Consider the following 21,696-nt stretch of genomic DNA (forward strand, 5'->3'; position numbering starts at 1 on the left):
TCTCTATCCCTCTCTCTTCCTCTCTGTAAGAAATCAATAAAATATATTAGAAAAAAAATAAAAAAATAAAAAGTACACATCAACACTATAATAAAACATGGTTATTCTACCTTTAAAAAAAAAAAAAAGCATTGTCCTGATTGGCCACCTTTCTGTGTTATTACGGAGCCTGATTGGCCAGAGTGGATGCAAATGAGGATATAGCTGTGTAGTTGGATGGGAGGGGCAAGTGTCAATCATCCCACTGGTAGAAACACACCAAGAACCTTCTATAATGGTTGACTCTGATCACAGGAACTGCAGGAAGCCTGCGGCTCAGTGTGTGGTTTTCCTCTGAAATGCAAAATGCAAGAGACAACTCTGCTTCCTGTAGCTGTTAGATGTTTTCTTATAAATTTGAACCCAATTAACCAGAAGAGTCCTTCTTGGCGGGGTATACTGTTCCTTCACCGAGGTCAATACTCTGTTGGTATTATTCTTGCCACTTTTCTGTACACTTAAATTTATTTCAAGAAAACTTAAAAGTTAAAAAAAATCACAAAGTAGTTATTAGGAATACATAGATTAAAACACGAAGTGCTTTCGCATTTGCTATTTATGACTGTTCCCATACATGAGTAAAAAGCACTGGCAGTGTTTGCTCATAATGCCAACTAACCCTGCCTTGAACGGCCCTGAGTTACAAGGGTTATAAACAGGAAATAGCAGGTTGGCTGTGGTCCAGAGATCGTTCAACCGACGTGGGGGGAGAGGGGGGGGGGGACTCAGCAGGGGCCGGGGAGTGGGGGTCTCTGGCCCGAACACAGGGCCCAGACTTAGGCCGGCAAACGTTTGCAGGGTTAAAGGAGAGAAGCCCAGCCTCTCTTGGTGACGGGCGTTTGGCGCGTAGCCAAACGCCACGTCCTCTTCCACTTTGCTGCGTTTCTCAAGCGTCCAGGAAAGCGAAGCCTGAAAGGTCGCGGCGGTGGGAAAGCCCCGTGGACCGCACGGTACGTGGCCCTCTCCATCCCTCCACACCTGGTTGCAGGTTACGCGTCAGCCCGGTGCCCGGGTGCAGCCTCGCGTGCTCCCCAGTGCCGGCCCGGGGCCGGGGGATTCCCGGCAAAGGCCAGGACGGGGGTGGGCCTTCTGGCAGGCGACTCACTCCTGCCCATTCTTTATCTCTGGTTTGCCCGCGGGCACTGGCCTGGGCGGAGCCCCCCGCCCCCGCGCCCACCCCCTCACCCCCGCTCCCTCCCCCTCACCCTCGCTACCAACCCCTCGCCCGGCTCTCCCCGCACCCCGGATCGCCTGGAGGGCTGCCAGAGGCTGCGGGCATCCCGGGTGCGGTCCGTCCAGAGCGCGGGATCCGCGGGACCCACGGAATCCACCGGACCAAGTAACCCGCGGCCGGCGGAGGCGGAAAACAGGCCGCCAGCTTGGGTGGCAGGTCGCCAGCGTCCTGGAGACTTAAGATCATTCTGAGAGTGGTCAATGCCTGGGGTGAACGGTTCGAAAGATTTGACCGTTTTCCTTTCGAAAAGTTAATGCGAAAGGCTTTGTTTGGCAGTAAAAGTGCACGCGCTTGCGGGAGCAGCTGGCCTGGCAGCGGGGCGTCCTCTTTCGCCGCAGCCGGGGAAGTGCCTCAAAGCCGAGCACTTGTTGGCTCAGGACTAGGGAGGTAGCTTGTGTTGGGGAAGTCCAGAATGATACTATGTCTGTGAAGCCTTAGAACAAAACTTGCTTCCCATAGCTTGATGGTGTCCGGATTTGGACAGAAAGGCCTGTTCTTTTACTTTTTTTTTTTTTTAATGATTTTTTCATTTTACTTTTATTTTATTTTTTTTAAAACATATTTTATTGATTTTTTACGGACAAGAAGGTAGAGGGATAGAGAGTTAGAAACATCAGCTGCCTCCTGCACACCCCCCACTGGGGATGTGCCCGCAACCAAGGTACATGCCTTTGACCGGAATCGAACCCGGGACCCTTGAGTCCGCAGGCTGATGCTCTATCCACTGAGCCAAACCAGTTAGGGCCTGTTCTTTTACTTTTTTAAAAAAATATATATTTCTTTATTGATTTCAGAGAGGAAGGGAGGAGAGAGAGATAGAAACATCAATGATGAGAGAGAATCATTGATTAGTTGCCTCCTGCACGTCCCCTACTGGGGATGGAGCCCGCAACCCAGGGACCCTTCAGTCCGCAGGTGGACGCTCTCTCCACTGAGCCAAACCGGCTGGGGCCAAAGGCCTGTTCTTTTAGATATTAACCATGGGTTGCAGCAGGACAAAGGACATTGTAATGCAGACTAAGGTTCTGGTTCCAGGAACAGAAAGTGTGTTCCAGGGACAGAAAGTAAATTCGAGGACGTTGAAGCTCTGGCGAGTATTTTTTAACTTTGAAATTTGTTTACTGCAAAACAAGTCAGACCGGCCGGACTGACTTGCTGCCTGCCGGTAAGAGATTTCAGATAAGAGGAACCACATGGCTGGTATTTTACCTCTGGTGGTTCCCTTAAATAAGCTCACCAAAAAAAGTTTCATTCGGAGGAGGATTAAAAAAAAGACTTGCTCAACTCCACAAACAAAACCAAAACGCTTTTGTTTGCCATCCAGCTTCTAGGTTGGATGTCCTGATTAAAATGGCTTTTTCTAAGACTTCATGTTTTACATTATGTTAGTAACTGACATTTGGGTGTGCTTTTTTTAAAAAATGTATTTTTATTGATTTCAGAGAGGAAGGGAGAGGGAGATAGAAACATCAATGATGAGAGAGAATCATTGATCGGCTGCCTCCTGCACGCCCCCCACTGGGGATCGCGCCCACAACCCAAGCATGTGCCTGTGACCGGATGGAACCTGGGACCCTATAGTCCCCAGGCCGAGGCTCTATGCACTGAGCCAAACCAGCTAGGGCGACATTTGGGTTTTTAATTCTTCTTCCTCTTTCCCCCCTACTCCTCCCCCTCCTTCTCCCCCTCCTCTTCCTCCTCCGTTTCCCCTTCCTTCTCCTCCTCCTCCTTCTCCTTAATTATTATTATTATTTAGCGCTAGCAGGGGGCCTACTGGAAGCTGAAACTAAAGTATGTTTTCGTCATCGATTCTGGGGCGTCCCCAGCCGCGGCGCCCACTCATGTAATTTCCCAGGGCGTCAGGGTCTCGGGTGGGAGGCGCGGCCTGCAGGGCAGCCTGGAGGAGGCTCCGGGCTTGGCCCCGACCGGTTTCGGAAGCCCGGCCCCGGGGCCGCCTGTGACGCCCTCTACCACTTCCTCGTTCTTCCGTGACAAAGACCGCCTGCGATTTCCCCCTGCGATTTCCCCGGAGCTGTGCGGGTGCAGACAGCAAGGGGTGGCGCCTGTCCCAGCAGAGGTCCAGCAGACCAGCCGGTGGCCGCCCGGCGTGAGTAAACCCAGGATCCTGCCCGCCCCTCTCCCCCACCGGCACCCTGTGCTGGTGTCGCCCTGGACTCGGGGACTGTCGGGGCACTGTCCCCCGATCCGGGCAGGGAAGGGCTGAGTCTCTCGCTTTCAGCCCGATGGCCCTTCCCGAGCCTCCTGGAGACTCCCGCAGCACTCCTGTCGCTTTTCAGATCTCCGGAATTGCTTCTGTTTGGTTATTTCTTCCTTATAGGGCCCCAGAGGCAGATTACACTTGTGTCTAAGTCCGGACATGCCTCCTTTCCTTTGAATTCGCTGTCATCCTGCCAATATTTATGGAGCTTCTCTGGGACGGGCAGAGCTCTGGGTTCTGGGGACACCGAGATGGATTCGAACTTGGTTCCTTCCCCAGGCAGCTGCCACAGTGCAGCTAGGCAAGGGCCACAGACGGCCTGGAGTACAAAGGAGGAAGCCAGGCAGTTACAGAGCTGTCAACTGGGACTTCCATGGGTCCTTGCTTTCCTTACCATAATCAGTGAGGGAAGAATACTCTTACTACTGAAATGCCCTGTTTCTGCTTTATATTCAGCTCCTGTCACTCCTCTAGAAAGACTTCACAGCCCATCAGGGGGGTTCGTCTCCTCTGTACTTGCATAAATCCGGGGGCTATTTTTGCACTTTACACAGGATTGCACTGTATTGTCATATTTCCTTTAAAAAAAAAAAACTTTCCAGTCAAGTTATATTAGAATTATCTGGGTTAAAAATACATGCAGAATAAACAGAGAAAGCCTCCGGAGTCCATTGCCTAAGATAACCAAAGTTTACAGTTTAGTGCTGTTGTTTTTTAGACATTTATGCACTCACATACAACCTTTTAAGTGTTTTAAAATATGTATATGTATTTTCTTATTTTGTATGCTGCTGTTTCTCCAACTGCATTTCAGAACCGCTGGTGTTTGTTTTTCTTCTTTCAATTAATATGTAGTTTAACTCCCCTCTGGAGTTTCTAGTGACCACTTTTCTTCTTTTTGAGAAGGTGTGTATCCACAATTAACATTTCATTAACCTGCTTGTTCGGAAGCCAGAATGTTTTTTTCTCCCTCCTCAACTATGGGTTTAGAGGAATAATTTCTTCTTTGACCCCTTGTGCATACACGTGAATGAATGGACATATGTATTCATATATGTAATAGGTATATTCTTGAATCTTTTCTTTCCAGATAAAACTGCTTCCTTCCCTCACCCCCACTTGGTACCTTGTTGTGTATTTATGTTTCTCCGGTGTGGTCTCCACTTTTAGCCACTTGGTCATTTCAACCATTTAATTTTTTGTGCAGAACAGACAAAAAGCTTCTTCATTGTTTTCCTCTTATTCTAGATATCGGGCTGTCATTTTTAGTATTTCCCTACTTATGAAAGAACGACACTCCCCCAATTTGATACCACATTTACCTGCATATTCAAGGTGGTTTATATCTTCTGCAGTGAACTCTTCAATTGGGGCCTGTGGGCTGGGGGCAGCTCCTGCCTTGAGCATCTGCTCCCTCATAGTCAGTGTGTGTCATAGCAACCGGTCGATTTGCATATTAAGCTTTTATTATATAAGACTAGAGGCCCGGTGCACGAAATTCGTGCACGGGGTGTGTGTGTCCCTCAGCCCAGCCTGCACCCTCTCCAATCTGGGACCCCTCAAGGGATGTCCGACTGCCCGAAACGGGCAGTCGGACATCCCTCTCACAATCCAGGACTGCTGGCTCCCAACTGCTCACCTGCCTGCCCTGAAGGGTGTCCCGGATCAGGGTGGGGGTTCCCTTGGGGCATGGGGCGGCCTGGGTGAGGGGCCTGTGGTGGTTTGCAGGCCGGCCACGCCCCTTGGCAACCCAAGGGGAGGCCGTGGTATCTTGGGTTTATTTATCTTCTACAATTGAAACTTTGTAGCCTGGAGCGGAGCCCAACCTTCTGCTCGTTCCACTCCGTGGTGGCAGCCATTTCTGTTGGGACGTATGTATCTTCTATAATTGAAACTTTGTAGCCTTAAGCAGAGGCCTGGGCCGGCCAGGGTTTGCGGAAAGCTTGGCTTCCTCCATCGCCAGGGAAACCCAAGCCTCCCTCCTGCTCTCTGTGGCCGTAGCCATCTTGGTTGGGTTTATTTGCATATTTGCTCCTGATTGGCTTGTGGGTGTGGCTTGTGGGCGTAGCAGAGTGATGGTTAATTTGCATATTACTCTTATTAGATAGGATGAGTAAGCCATTACACATGGCCTTACTAATGGAGTTATGTAATGATGATCAGTCAGGTCAAGGCTGAGGAGAATGAGCTGGGCAAGCCTGGTCAAGGTCCACCACAGCCTAATGAAGATGAATAAGGAATTAATCTATCCTCAAGGATCTTACCACAGATGACTGGCGCCCAAACTAGAATAAGACAAAGCCAGACAAGAGTAAAAAGGATGCTGTGAAGCAAGAGGAGATGACCTGATTTTGGGGTCAAGACAAGCTTACGGAAGAGATACCTGGAAAGATGGGAGAGAATTTCAATAGGCAGGGACTGAAAAAAAGGAAGGAGCTTTCCAACTGGAAGCAAATACTTGAGTGAAGATGTTGGGACAGGAGAACAATGTCCAGGGAATGTTGAGATTTTTTATATGTCTTGATTTAGATGATGGGTTGGACAGAGGTGGGAGATACTGTGAGGTGTTTGGGCTCTGTATGAGAAGTTTGCCCTAGCAAAAGTTTAACTTTGGTTAAGAAGGAGGGGGGCCACTATATTAAGCGGATTTAACCTTATTGTCCCTAGTGACTCTGCTTATGTTTCTGTATTCCATTAGATAATTCATGATTTCTTTTTGATCTAGATCCTTTCTCATTCTGTGGTTCTTTCATTCCCTCGTTTTGTCTAGCCTGGATGCTACTGTTATGAACCAGGGAAGTTATTGGAAGTAAGGATATGCTGGAATTTGTGGGAGCTTCTCTGAGAGTCATGGGGCTGAGCCTCACCAAATAACTTTTTAAAATATACCTTTTAATTTTATATTATTTTATAATTGAGGTCATCTATTGTTTGTGGGCAATTTGCAATAATTGAAATGCACTGCTTGTGAAGCCAAATAATTTTTAATGTGTGTTTTTAGCCACTGATGCAGAGTAATAATAACACACCAAATTGGAGTGTGTTTATGCTTCAGCCTAAGTACGTGGTCTTTTAGACTATGTTTGGTATGTATTCTTGGCATTTCAAAAATTCCAGAAACCATGTGATGAATTACACATCTCATTTTATTTTATTTACTTTTCAAAATTATTTTTATTGATTTTTAGAGAGAGAGGAAGGGAGAGGGAGAGATAGAAACATTGATCTGCTGCCTCCTGCATGCCCCCTACTGGGGATGGAGCCTGCAACTCAGGCATATGCCCTGACCAGGAATGGAACAGGTGGCCTCTTGGTGCATGGGACAACACGCAACCAACTGAGCCCCACCGGCTGGGCCACATCTCATTTTAAATATTTGCGGGGGGGGCGGGGGTGTACAAAATGGCATTTTATAGTTGCAGGAGGAAAGAGGGGTTTATTATATTAGCTGCTTGAATTGTTACCCACACAGCCCACATCCACAGATTCTGTGCATGAATGGAGAAGGAAAGTGGGTTCTGTTACGTTCAGAGTGAATGCACAGAGCTCCTGTTACTTGCTTTGGGGTCAAGTAACCCCTTCTTTATCCTTCCAGAAACTGCTGTGTGACTCCTTCCGGACTTGCTCGTCTCAGTGGGGATTCCCAGACAGCTTACCTGAAAGCAGCAGGTGTGCATGCTGCTTTCTCAGCTGGCAGGGCAGGCAGGCTTCTTCTCTGCATTACCACCTGGTTTCGTGGTGTTGCTGGGAAACTGTTTACCTCTCTACTGCGGCTTGGTGGACATGACCTTGCTTTCATCCTATGCCGTGACCTCGCTTCAGGGAGAGAAGCAGTATAAAGAATGGAATCTTACGTATGTCCTTGGATAGGTTCAAGTAGGATGGGAACCAGGCGTGCTGGCTGCTGTGCTACTGATTACAGAGAACATCACGTGCTTTGGGTATCAGATGGTTTGGAGGCAAAGTAGACATTTTCTGAGAAAAATTGCTCACCTGTTAGAGCTGATGCTGGATGCCAAGGAGTTATGTAACACGGTAGAAGGTGTTACTGACCAAGTCTGTGTGGGCTCTTTCCAGGAAAGCTCTGCACAGTAGCAGATGATTGAGCGGGCCCTACAAGCGGAGGAGGGTTTTGCTAGGCAGGTAAATGGAACTGTATGCATAGGAAAGAAAGAACTTGTTTGGTTGAAGCCGCATGTGCAAGGTGGGTGTTAATGAGCGGTGAGGGCCGGACCTGGACCACAAGAGGCCTTGAACGCAAAGAAAATTGGGACCTGCCGTGGGAGAGGAGAACCCTTTGGAAGGTTTGAATTAGGAAACTGACTTGGTTCAAGCATGAACTTCAGAAAGTTCATTTTGATAGGAGATCGGTTTGGAGAAGGTGAAGCCATAGGCAGGGGGAACAGAAAGGTCAGGGGAATAGAAAGGTCAGGGGAACAGTCTAGGAGAGAGATGGATGGGAGGGCACACCCTCATTTAAGGAGCAGGTGCAGAAGGAGGGTGTTGAGAGTCAGAGGTTAGCAAGGGACTGTACAGAATGCAGAGGTGCGAGGTCAGCCAGGGGAGGGGCTTACAAGGAGGGGTTAATCAGCAGACCTCAGATGTGGCCACTAGGAGGTCCCCAAGGCCTCTACAAGAGCACTGTCAGCAGGAATGGGACACCAGGGTGAGCAAAGGGAGGCACCACCTCAGACACAACATTTAAGGGGGTGCTTAAAAACGCAGTAATCAAGATAAAGTATTCTAATGCAATATTTTGAAAAAAAAAATTGACATTCATGCAAGAAAAAATCCATAATGAACCAACTATCAACATTTAAAACAGACAGCATTAGCATTACAGATTTTTCCTTCGACAGCTTGTGGTTTGGCTCCGCACTGGAGTGTCACTGTGTAAAGGATATGGGGCGGGGGAGGGAGGGAGGATGCAAGTGGAGGCATAGCATAGTGAGGAGTGGATTGAAGTTGAAGTAACTGAAGGACCAAGTGCAGACTCTTCATGCATAAAGGCCCAGCTTCACCTGAAAGTAAACTACTGGATTGGTCTGGCTAAGGGATCAGAGGCTCAAGTCTTTTTCTTGTTGCTGTTTTTTAAGATGGAAGAGACTTGAACGTATTTACAAGCTGAGGGAAGGAGTCCCTGGAGATAGGGAACGGTTGACCAAAGAGCTCGTGGAGACAGGAGGGCACAGGGGGAGTGGTTGGCCCTGGGCAAGCCGAGGGACAACAGGTGCCAGCCCCACAGTGGGAATGTGGAAGGTTATGAGAGTTCAACCCTGGTAAATGTCTGATGATAACATGGACCCATGGGTGGTGATAGGATGGAAGGGAGCAGCGTGGGTGGAGCCATTGTGACCCTGTGGGAAAGGAGCCGACCAAGGTCCTTAAAAATGGTTTCAGAGCAGCAGTAAGGGGCCTGCTGAGGTTGAAAACCTAAGGGTGTGGTGTGATTCCCCCCCCCCCCCCCCCCCGCCCCCATCCCTTCAGCCAGACTTGGTATTCTGGACATATGCGTGGAAGAGGCTCACCATTGAGGATGGGATGCTGGAGTGATGAACCATTCTGCTTTTCCCGGGACCGAGGAATTTTCTGGGACACAGAACTTTTAGTGCTAAAACTGGGAAGTCCTGGCAAATCAGGACCAGCTGGTCACTCAAGGTGTTGCAGAGCTGGTGGTCAGGAGGCAAAATGGCAGGAGAATTGAGGGTGCTCGCTGGCGAGAGTTTGTAGCTTATGCTCTCAGTCCAGTTTGGGGAGAAAGGGAAGTGAGGCTATTGGGAGTGATTTGTGAACACACCTTCATTCATTCAACCAATATTGAGTGCCTACTATGAGTCAGGCACTGGGGTCCACACGGAGGATTTAACCAGAAAGAAGATAGGAATGCCCTCATGGACTATTCTTCTGTGGTAATGTCAGTTGATCCTCAGAGAGCGGACAACTACAGACTGCATCTCCCCGGCTTCTTTACAAGTAGGATGTGACTTTAGTTCTGCCAGCTAGGTGCATTCAGGCAAGATTTACAAACAGCAGTGAGGTAGAGGCCCATAGCTGGTTGCTTTTCTCCGTTTCTCTGCTGGCAAGCATGGTGGTGATGACTTGGGGATCTGGGTAGCAGTGTTTAGGTGTCCAATCACCAGGTGTGGAGTTGGTGGTGGCGGTGGGTTGCCTTCTGGTATCTGGGTCACCACAGGTGTTCTTGAGGGCCTCCTGATTCCTCACCGGCTTGGCTGAGACGCGCCTTCCTGGGAGGCCCCGGGAATCTTTCTCAGCAGCCCATCCAAGAGCCCCTCCCCCCAGCCCTTGCTGCAGTTTTATAAACACCCATCTTAAATATATTTCCATGGAAAATACCCGATTTCTGTTTCTAAAACCTGACACACGTTCTATTGGCCAGGGTTGTGGAGATTCACTTTGGAAATTTACAGCTGAGTTTTTTAAATGATCATTGCACCCTCCCACGAATTCCACTCGAAATGAAACTGCAACTGGTCTTAGGTTTGGTTTCTCACTGTGAAGATTGGAACAGTTACAAAAAGGGCAAGGCATCGTCATTAAATTAAAATTTGACAGTGGAGGCGAGGGGAGGAGAAAATGGGAATTTTTAAAGAATTCTATATACACATAGATGTCAGTTACGTCTGGCTAGAAAAGGCTTAATGTAGTAGAGTGAAATGAAACTAATGTTGACGAATCAGGAGGACTGGGCATTTTAAAGCAGGAAAGAAAAGAATTGGGCTCACATAGCTCCTCGGACCCTCACCCAAGTGAGGCAAAGCAAGTGACTTCGGAGGAGGTGAGTGGAGCGCTGAGCTGGCCGCTCAGGCAGGGTGGGGCTGCCAGCGATGGGCACCTGGCTTCACAGAACTCTATAGACCTCCTTCCACCTGCTGCCACCCCTCCTCGCCCCTCACCGCGTCTTTTGAGTCAGGTTAAGTAAAATCTGCCGGTTCTTTTTGAGGATAACTTTGGGATGTCTCTAGGCTTCCTTATTCTAAAGCGTATCTCTATAGGCACCAGGGGAGCTCTGAAAGCATCTTGAATGCTGTGAAATGTGTGTACACAAGAGACCGAAGCTAATTTTTCTTTTTAAAAATCTATAAGGTTTCCTTTTGGCTTGCTGCTGTTTTCTAATCTTATTGTACTGTGTTCGGAGAATGTAGTATGAGGTATGTTTATTTTAGTAGCTGTATACCTATTGTCTGGCTTAGGAAGCAAAATATTACAAGTTCAGTCATTTCGCCTCTGTGTTTTTATCTAGTCACATTCCATTCATCCTGTCATGGAAAACAATTCAGTATTTATTATTGCTATGTATGTTTTAATATTTTCACCACACACACACACACACACACACACACACCCCACGCCCTAAACAATATACAGAGTGGGGTAAAAGTAGGTTTACAGTTGTGAATATTCGAAATATGAGTTTATTCTTATATTGTTATTTATTATTGTATTATTTTCCATACGAACAATTGTAAAACTACTTTTCCCCCACCCTGTACGGTATTATTTTTTAAGCATTTAGGGTTTTAATGTATGCTTTAGCAATTTGCTTTTTGCCTAGGCAAAAACATTCCCTTTGTTTTGCTTTTTCTTTGTGAGATTCATGTAGTGATAGTTTATTTTCAGGGCCACGTGATACTTCGTTGAAGGACTATACCTTTTTTTTTTTTTTTTTTGGTAAATTTATTTATTTTTTAATATATTTTATTGATTTCTTACAGAGAGGAAAGGGAGAGGATAGAGAGTTAGAAACATCGATGAGAGAGAAACATCGATCAGCTGCCTCCTGCACACCTCCCACTGGGGATGTGACTGCAACCCACGTACATGCCCTTGACCAGAATCGAACCCGGGACCCTTCAGTCCACAGGCCGACGCTCTATCCACTGAGCCAAACCGGTCAGGGCAGGACTATACCTTTTTTAAAATATATATATTTTATTGATCTCAGAGGGGAAGGGAGAGGGAGAGAGAGATAGAAATATCAATGATGAGAGAGAATCATTGATTTGCTGCCCCTTGCACACCCCCTGCTGGGGATCGAGCTCACAGCCTGGTACCTTCCCTGACTGGGAATTGAACCAGCGACCTCTTGGTTCCTGGTCATTGCTCAACTGCAGAGCCCACCAGCTGGGCTGTATATAAATATTTTATAGGTAAATTTATAAAAACTGCTAACAAAATTGTGACTTTTAGTGACTAAAAAAAGAACTTGACCTCGTTTCATGGAAACTAGTGGCTATTAACATGCCTGTGAGTGGAGTATAGATTTAGGCTTTCTGAAACACTTAAAATTAATATTCAGCTTTCAGATTAAAAAAAATAGTCTGAGTACCAGTTACTTTTTATTTTCATTGAGCAATAATTTAGTAAATTTTATTACTCTAATTATTCACAAGTGGCCATATGTAAGTGAATTTTGGATGAATGGGCATGGGATTGGCGTAGACGCATCAATACTTATTAACAAGTATACATTAGATAAAATGTCTACTTTTATTAAGAGCTCACCCACTTAGACTGGTAGTGGGAGGCCAGTGTGAAAAGTATGAATGAATGAACGGTCTATTTTAAAATAAAACATTAAAAAATTTTAAGAAATAAAATAAAAAAAAAAATAAATGTAATTTTATTACTTTCAGACTCTTTAATATTTTCATTGATGGATAGTTCTGGAATTTTAGGAAAATTGTGCTTCCTCTAAGAATCTGTTTTGTTTTTCTTTTCTTTGACAGCAAGAACTATATATTTAATGTCCCATATTCCCTTTTTTGCTTTGACTGCCAGGAAGCTCAGGGACAAATTCACAGCCTACTAAAATCTGTTTGGGCCTTTCAGGCCTGCATTGAATTTACCACTCCAACCCATTTTGACACTAACCTAATTTTTTCCTTTGTTTACACATAAAAAATTTTCCTGCTTATGTAATTTTATTTAAGATGCCTCAAATCTTTTGTAGACTGAGATTATATATAAATAAAAATTATTTATAAATAAATAAAATAGATTCAGTGTTCTTTTCACTATATTTAGCTACATAAGTATATACATATACTTGTATGCAAATAGGTAGCAACAGCACGGTGCAGCTGGGTTGTGTTTCCAGTTGTTTATTTGCTGTAGTTAGCTTTTAACCTCCAATGTTCTCTGATAGGAACAGACTAGGTACTCTCCCAGAGCACAAACATTTTTAAGCATAAAACATAGCCATGAAACTTTAGACTACATGGTGACTGCCGCTTGCAGCTTACACTTGGGAAGAAAACAGGTTGTGTTGCGATGAAAGAAGAATATACCCAGGGCATGACCTCCCCACACTCCCACCCAGATCCCATCTCAGGACTGGGATCTTTCCCCACATCTTCTGTTCCACTTCCTTCCTTCTACTGGTACCATCAGGAACTCCAGTGGCAATTGGCTGCCCTGCAGCAGTGTATTGAGAGTCAGGGGCCTCTGGAACTTCCAGGGGGGCATAAAGAGGTGATCAGAACTTGTTAAGGTTCAGCTGTGGTGGCAGGTCCTATAAGCATTCGTGGTGAAGCTGTGAAAAAAGCCTGGGACCTTGGGAGGATGGCAGTGAAGGTTTCTGCTTACAGGTAGAATGAGGGATTTTAAAGTAGAACAACTGGGGAAAAAAGGATGGGGCAGGAATAGATGCCTCTTTCTCCCATTATTTTTGATCCCCCACAGAGGGTCCCTTTTGTGTAAGCCTTTCTGGGCAAGGTCACCGAAAGAGTGAGTTAAGTCTTGTGATACCAGTTTCGTTTGTCCTTTAGCTGCTTAGTCATTGGGTTTTTCCTCCTAGGAAAACTTGTCACTTAGTCATTAACCTCTTGTATGATTTCTGTATATGTGCATTCTAATAACTTCTGGTAAAGCATGTGAGTGGGTGTTTTGGGGGAAAATTTTGTCTCTGATTTTATTTCCTTTAAAATATAAGTTATTTTCTTTGTCTTGGTTTTGGATCAGTTTCTTTGTCTATTGAGGTTCGCTTTTTTAGACTTAACAATATGAATTTAATCTCCTGGAGACCAGCAAGAAAGGAAAAGCCCCTATTTTGAATTTTAAGCACAAGTTCCTTTGATAAGAGGATTTTAAAAAAAAATTCCCTTTTAACCACAGAACACCTCCATTGGAAAAGATTCTGCAAGAAATGAAGGAAACGATCAGAAATGAAGTCAGTAGCCTCATGGCCTTTTGTTGACTGGAGTGGCGTCTTGCCCCTGCAAGACACTCTGCAGGATGTCTGCTGAGGTCATCCATCAGATTGAAGAGGCGCTCGATGAAGATGAGAGGGAGATGCTTCTTTTTCTGTGCCGAGATGTTGTTGCAGATGTGTCTGCATTTAACGTCAGGGACCTTTTGGACAGTTTAACTGAAAGAGGAAAGCTGTCTTTCATGGGCCTGGCTGAGCTGCTCTACAGAGTGAGGCGGTTTGACCTGCTCAAGCGGATCTTGAAGATGGACAAAAGGACCGTGGAGGCCCACTTGCTCAAGCACCCGCATCTTGTTTCAGACTACAGGTAATCCTGAGGCCGGGAGGGAAGGAGGTGGTCTGGACTTCTGAATGAGAGAAAGAAGGACAGTGAGAAAAGCAGCCTCATTACTTTCTCTGCTCACTGATCCAACTGCTGTATAATGTTACTTCATTCCTTTAAACTCTTTGAATTTCTAGATGGTGTTTTCTTTAATTAATTGGCTGGTAGTAGATTATAATGACAGTGGAAGTGATAGATGGTATGTATTTGCCCTGTGGATAGAGTGAGAGAAATAGGCCTGACCAAGACCTAGTAATTTTTTAAAAATTTATTGGTTTGAGAGAGGGAGAGAGATTGATTTGTTGTCTCACTTACTTATGCATTCATTGGTTGATTCTTGTAAGTGTCCTGATCAGGAATCCAGCCCACATAGTTTTGGAGTATTGGGACAACACTCTCAACCACTGAGCTTCACCCGGGGCCAAGATCTAGTAATTCTTGCAGCCTCTGTGAGATCTAAAGTGGTCTCTGTTAGCTTATTTTCTATGATGTCAGACCAGGCAATTTTCCATACTGAGAAAGGAAATAACAAGTCATAAGTATCTCACTCATTTGTGGAATATAATGAACAACATAAACTGATGAACAAAGATAGAGCCAACGACACAGAAACAAGTTAGATGGTGATCTCCCTGATCATTGTGGAACAGAGGAAACTAATGGGTTGGGCTTCCTTCCTGTGAGTTTCTGGGAGGTTCCTACTTCCAGAGACTTCTGTATGAAAATTCCAGCCTCAGTATGGAAATTACCATGTTCAGACATGTCAAGCCAAGGAAGACCACATCTCAGCCCCCTTCAGGGAGGACCATCCGCCGGAGCCCTCTGTAGTTCATATAGCCTTTAAGTTGCTCCTTTTGCTCACACAAAGCTCTCTTGGAGGTTCTGGGGTGCACAGAGCCACTTCTCCAACCATCATATAAAACTTGTTGGGAACTGCTTAAATTAGCAGTTCCTTTTTCTCCAGACCACCAGCCTTTAGTTATTTTTAAAAAATATGTTTTTAGCCCTAACTGGTTTGGCTCAGTGGATAGAGTGTCGGCCTGCGGACTCAAGGCTCCCAGGTTCGATTCCGGTCAAGGGCATGTACCTTGGTTGCGGGCACATACCCGGTGGGGAGTGTGCAGGAGGCAGCTGATCGATGTTTCTCTCTCATCGATGTTTCTAACTCTCTATCCCTCTCCCTTCCTCTCTGTAAAAAATCAATAAAATATATTAAAAAAATATGTTTTTATTGATTTGAGAGAGGAAGGGAGAGGGAGATAGAAACATCAATTGGCTGCCTCCTGCACACCCCCTACTGGGGATTAAGCCCGAAACCCGGGCATGTGCCCTGACTGGGAATTGAACCGGTGACCTTTTGGTGCAGGGGCCAATGCTCAATCCACTGAACCACACCAGCTGGGCCACCAGCCTTTATTATATCAATAATGTACATTTGCAGATGATGTGTATTATTAAAAATTTAAAAATATATTAAAGAGAGTTGAAAGCAGTACGGGTCTTGGGAAGTGTCTGAGACTTGAGGTCTGACGTCCTGATTCAAGCCTCAGAACTGTCAGGTACAGGCCTGGTAAGCTGATCCAGCCGCTAACATTGGTTGGGCCTTCTTTTTCCTAGTGGTAAAGCTAAGAATAATATAACACCTAATTTCACAAGTTTGTTTGTGAGGCTCAATTGTAATAATCTAGCATGTGAAGTACCTTTTAAAACTGTGAAGCACTCTGCAAATGTAATTGTTGCTGTTGTTATTCTTGGTCATTTTCCACTTCTCCAACCATCATAACCATCATATGGTATCAGTAACCTTAAAACTTTTTGGAAGGCACCGACTGGGTTTTTGTGAATAAGTTAGTGAGCACTCAACATTTCCTGTTTCCTATGGTTGGTGAGTGCGGAGGCAGTTTCTCAGGGCCTTTTGGCAGGAAGGCCAGGCAATAGGAGGGGAGTGCTAGATTTATTTATTCATTTTTTTAATGTACGTTTTAAAAATTAATTTCAGAGAGGAAGGGAGAGGGGGAGAGCGATAGAAACATCAATGATGTTATTTTTTAAAAAATATGTTTTTATTGATTTGAGAGAGAGAAAAAGGGAGAGGGAGATAGAAACATCAATTGGCTGCCTCCTGCATGCCCCCTACTGGGGATCGAGCCCAGAATGCGGGCATGTGCCCTTGACTGGAATTGAACCCGAGACCCTTCCGTCTGCAGGCTGATGCCCTATCCATTGAGCGAAACTGGGCTAGGGCCGCTTATTCATTTGTTAAGTAGTTTGTTTTGTTTTGTTTTGTTTTTGTGGGCTGATATATGCCAGCCTAGTATTTGGAAAGTGCTGGAGCAAAGTAAGTGAAGACTTTTACGTACTCAAGATTCTGCGAGTCTAATTGGGAAAACAGCCCTTAAGCCCGATAAAGCATGGTGGTAGCTCTCACTGGGGCAGAGGTGACTGGCTGAGTTAGGAGGGGCTTTCTAGAGCAGGACCTCTGTGGTCACAGTTCCCAGGCTCTAGATAACCTTTACGCTTTGAGTTTCAGAGTGGGCCGGGTGTTTGCTTTAGAATCTTGTGACTCAAAGTATGGTCCCCAGATCAGCATCCTCATCACCTGGGAGGTTGTTCAACAGAGAAGATCATTTTCAATCCTATTTCTGTCTTCATCTTAGTCATTCAGGTTCTTTACTTATTTCTTCATAACTTCTGGGGGAGCTAGGGGATTCTTTAGGGAAGTTTTTATTCTCTCAGTTGTTTTCAGAGTAGTAGTTAGTTGGGAAGAGAGGTACCATCTCCTACTGAAAACTGGGGAAAAGATGAGTTATCTTTTGGAGTTCCCTTAAGATCTCCTTCTGGGGTGATCTAGGCTTTCTGTCTTATGGGGGTACATTCATATGGGGACAAGAACGAGTCTTTTAACCAATTATTGGCATAGAGGAGGCATAGGTTCTTGGTGGTCTCACTGGGACTGGTATCTGAATTGACTAAAGAAACTTGTCTGTTTCACAGGGTGCTGATGACTGAGATTGGTGAACATTTGGATAAATCTGATATGTCCTCATTAATTTTTCTCATGAAGGATTATATGGGCCGAGGCAAGACAGCCAAGGATAAGGTGTGTTTTCTTTTTCTTGGTTAATATTCCCAAGAGCCCATCGGAAATTGGAGGATACTCTCTATGGTGTGAAGAGAGGGCAGCAAGCGTTTGAGCAAGGAGGCCCAAGCTGGGGGTGAGGGAAGGCAGAAAGTGAGAACAGTATGGGTTTTGGTTTTTTTTTTTTTTAAATACAATTTTATTGATTTCAGAGAAGAAGGGAGAAGGGAGAGGGAGAGAGAATCATTGATTGGATGCCTCCTGCATGCCCCACACTGGGGATCAAGCCCGCAACCTGGGCATGTGCCCTTGGCTGGAATCGAACCCAGGACCCTTCGGTCCACAGGCCCATGCCCACCGAGCAAAACTGGCCAGGGCATGGTTATTCTATTTTAGAATAAAAATAGCACATCAGCAACCAAATGTTAAGCAGAAGGGAAGTGAAACCAAAGGCAATGCCTATTTCCCCAAATGCCTGAGTAACAAAATGCCCTGACCTTGAAATTTTGCCTCCTCATATCCCCTGAATCAGAGTGAGTTGGAATGGCCAGCATTGATTAAAAATTTTAGGAACTTCAAAACAGTATCATTGGGGTTTTCCTAGCAAAAAGTTTCCCCAAACTACATTCTCTCTTCCTTTTTCAGGAAAGCCCGTAGAGTTTTTTACTATAACACCAGCCTGAGTGTTTGAAAGAGAAGCAGCTCTGGAGGATTTTACTGTATTTTTAGGCCCTCTCTCTCACCTTATTCCTTGATGACACAAAAGGGCCATGTGTCCATCCCCAACCTAGGTACAGGTTGGCCACCAAAAGACTTCCCACTACCTCTTTGCTGCGTACACCTCAGGAGAGTAATTTGCACCTGGCCTTGGAAGAACTATCAAACAGAGAATCTAGTTTAGGATCCCTGAAGGTCTGAAGGAGCTCCACTTATCACCTTTTCTTGCTGTTATAAACCCACAGCCTGAGTTTTGCATATGGGGCTTAATAGTCAGCCCTACTGACATTTATTTCTTGTTGGTGGCTCTCTTAGAGTTTCCTGGATCTTGTGATGGAATTGGAGAAGCTAAATCTGGTTGCTCCAGATCAACTGGAATTATTAGAAAAATGTCTGAAGAACATCCACAGAATAGACCTGAAGACAAAAATCCAGAAATACAAGCAGTCTGGTAAGCAGAATGTTGGCCTTTCGGTGGTCTGGAAAGTACCCTGTGCAGGGTAGGTTTGGTTGGTAAATACTCATGGTTGGGTGGATGGAAAGAACCTGAATTTTCACAGCCCCCTGTTAGCCTGTGATTAGAGATCATATCCCTTTATATCTTTCATATCCCAGATCTGCTGACTTCATCACTCCACGACCATGACCAAAGAGTCTTGGCCTTCTCCAACACGCCGCCAAGCAGTTCTTAACATTCCCACCTTCCAGAAAGAGTTTGCACCCCCCTTTCTGTACCTGGTGGAGGTGCTGTGGACATTCAGGGCTTTTGAGGATATGCCCTGCTGCCTTGCTCCAGTGTTTGGCCTGATCACCATCCAACTCTGGGTGGGATTTCGTCACTGGGGTCCCATGGCTGCCCTGCGTATGTTCTGAGTTTCACAAAATCTTCTCATGAAAAAGGGCATCTGTTCTGCTGAAAACCCCTCCCTTGGTAAAGGGGACCAGATTCACACTGGCCTTCTCTGGCATGTCCCCCACCCCATTGTCTTTTAGACTCAGCCTCAGCTTGGGGCCTGTTAGCAGTCTACTGCCCCCAGAGTCACAGCCTGAAGGACATGGCTGAGACCCAGTGATCTACAGAACACCCCCCCCCCCACCACCTCCTACTCCACCCCAAATGACTGATAAAAGATCAACTACAAGAGTAGCATTTTTAGTCCTTTCTTAATGATGCTGGTGGAAGAAGAGTCATCTGATCTGATATTTTGAATTAAGTAAGGTGGCTGGGGAGTTGAGGGTGTTTTGACAGGTGATGATTGACCTTGGACTGAGCCACTGTTGAAGATTCATTTAATAATAATTGGTAAACCTTAAATCTCTTCTGCTTACAGCTCAAGGAGCAGAAACAAGTTATGTAAATGGCCTCCAGGCATCGCTCCCAAACTTGAGTCTTAAGGACCCTTCATATAACTTAAGGGTGAGTCTGGAGCAAATGCCTGGAATCACAGCATGAAAAAGCTTCAGAGATTTCATGAAAAAAATATATATTCTCACACTATGTACTCCACTTAACACGCGAAAAAATTGTGTTAGAAATGTGCATGTGTTTTTAAAAAATATATATATATATATATAACAACTTATGTACAAAGCTGTCACATGTTCATTGAGATAATTTGGAAAATGATACAAAAATGTTATCTCATTATAATTCTTTCTAGTCCAGCCTTTTTTTGTGTCTATGTATTTAGATTATTTCCAATCTTTTGCTTAGACAAATAATAATTCCAAATAAATACATTTGTATTTACCTCTCTGGGCATTTGCTTTTTATTGAGCTTATTTTAATGATGTCGGCAAAAGTGTTTATTGAAAGGTTCGGAGTTGGGCCGGGGTCGCACAGAACTGACTCAAGGCTCAGTGTAGTCAAAAAGGTATTTATTCAAGGCACCTGGGTGCAGGTGGACTGAGTTCGAAAAATCAGTGGCGAATGGGGAGGGAGCAGGCTTTTTATGCGCGTAGGGAGAGCTTGCAGATGGCTTTAGGGCCAGGGGGTCCTCAAACTTTTTAAACAGGGGGCCAGTTCACTGTCCCTCAGACCGTTGGAGGGCCGGACTATAGTTTAAAAAAAAAAACTATGAACAAATTCCTATGCGCACTGCGGGCCCAGGACGTGTCGGCTGCTAAGCAGGACAGGCAGCGGCACCCAGCGGGCCAGATAAATGTCCTCGGCGGGCCGCATGTGGCCCGCGGGCCGTAGTTTGAGGACGCCTGCTTAGGCTGACACACTATCAGGACCTTGCCCCCGTCAGAGTTTTAGTTTTACGGCCTTGCCCTTTGTCCTTCTTCCCGGGGGCTGTGCAGAGTCATGCTCTTCAGGAATTTCTGTGAAATAACCGCTGAAGGGGAACATGTTTGTGCCAGACTTCGGCTTGCAGAACGAGCTTTCTTCTGTTAGCCCCTGCTGAGTGAGAGCCCTGTTTCTTGATTAACCCTTTCATTTTTGTTATTGAGAGATGTTATTGATTTGTGAACCTAAATACGTTTTATTCTGAGGAGTCAATCTTAGTATAATCTCATCCTCCTCCCCATATAATGATATGTGGAATGTGTAGTGAGGACTTAGATCAGAGTGCAATTTCATGGTTAAATGATAAAAACTTTCATAAAAGCACGTGATGAAAGCATTAACTGCCCCTGTGATAGAAATAGTTTCATGAAGAACATGAGCTGTAAGAGATACCACTGAGCAGTAGAATGTCAGAGCTGAAAAGGATGTTAAGGATTATACTGTCCGACCGCTCACTGAACAAATAAGAAAACATAGTCCTAAAGAACGCTAAGTGATTACCCACCTCCAGCTGTCACCAGAACTGGGCCCAATCCCTGCTCCACCGTGGTGTATGTAATAAACTACATATTAGATACGCCATTGCTTAGATATGTCTGTCGTTTTCCAAGAATCAATCATGCTTTCTTTTGTCTCTCTGAATCTCTGTAATATTATTATTATTATTATTTTTTTTTTTTAAATATATTTTATTGATTTGTTACAGAGAGGAAGGAAGAGGGATAGAGAGTTAGAAACATCAATGAGAGAGAAACATCGATCAGCTGCCTCTTGCACACCTCCTACTGGGGATGTGCCCGCAACCAAGGTACATGCCCTTGACCGGAATGGAACCTGGGACCTTTCAGTCCGCAGGCCAACGCTCTATCCACTGAGCCAAACCGGTTAGGGCTGAATCTCTGTAATATTAAATGATGAGACAAAACTGGTTTAGGATGCTGATTCAGATATTCTGAGCTTTCTCTGCTATTGTCTCTCTAATATAAATTATGTCACCGTTCTTAGTTAAAAGCCTGTCCCATTTTTACTATTGTCTTTCTGTTTTGTTAATGGAAGTAATTGTGTTCATTGTCTTTGTAGCCCATTGAGAACTCACATGCTCTGTGTGTAAACATCTCCTTAAATTTGCTATGTTAATCTGTGACCCTGATCATTCATTCATTTAATAAGCAGGCACTGTAGCATATGAATTCAGGGAATTGCTCACAAGATTTAGGAGCCGAATACCTGGATATTAACTCATACATGGCTGCAAAAGTGCTTTAAAAGTTATGGTGGCAGCCCAACTGGTGTTGCTCAGTGGTTGAGCGTCAACCCCTGAACTAACAGGTCCCCAGTTCGATTCCTGGTCAGGGCACATGCCCGGGTTGCGTGGGGAACGTGCAGAAGACAGCCAATCGATATTTCTATCTCTCTATCCCTTTCCCTTCCTCTCTCTCAAATCAATAAAAATAGATATAGTGGCATTAAATGGCACATGATACCAACATATTGTAGAATAAAAAAGTTGTATGACTCTGCAATATAATGCTTATTTTATTGCATTTATGTGTACGGGACGACACTCAA

At 45.1% G+C, this 21,696-nt stretch overlaps 1 protein-coding gene across 6 annotated transcripts in view; it reads left to right on the forward strand.

The window, feature by feature from the left end:
* Nucleotides 1–754: 754 nt before the first annotated feature.
* The window catches only part of CFLAR (CASP8 and FADD like apoptosis regulator), a 38,915-nt gene continuing 17,973 nt past the window's right edge, over nucleotides 755–21,696 (forward strand). The window contains exons 1-5 of one of the 6 annotated variants that reach the window (XM_080670773.1): nucleotides 755–989; nucleotides 13,626–14,026; nucleotides 17,036–17,141; nucleotides 18,153–18,288; nucleotides 19,169–19,254. In XM_080670773.1, the coding sequence (XP_080526899.1) occupies nucleotides 13,746–14,026; nucleotides 17,036–17,141; nucleotides 18,153–18,288; nucleotides 19,169–19,254 (609 nt within the window). In that variant the 5' untranslated portion in view covers nucleotides 755–989; nucleotides 13,626–13,745. Of the gene's footprint in view, nucleotides 990–2,277; nucleotides 2,439–2,663; nucleotides 3,381–13,625; nucleotides 14,027–17,035; nucleotides 17,142–18,152; nucleotides 18,289–19,168; nucleotides 19,590–21,696 lie in introns of those variants that run through there. The other 5 variants (XM_080670776.1, XM_080670775.1, XM_080670774.1 and 2 more) reach the window with 5 other exon arrangements.

This window comes from Plecotus auritus, assembly GCF_963455305.1.
Source record: "Plecotus auritus genome assembly, chromosome: 5".
NCBI classification, from domain to species: domain Eukaryota; kingdom Metazoa; phylum Chordata; class Mammalia; order Chiroptera; family Vespertilionidae; genus Plecotus; species Plecotus auritus.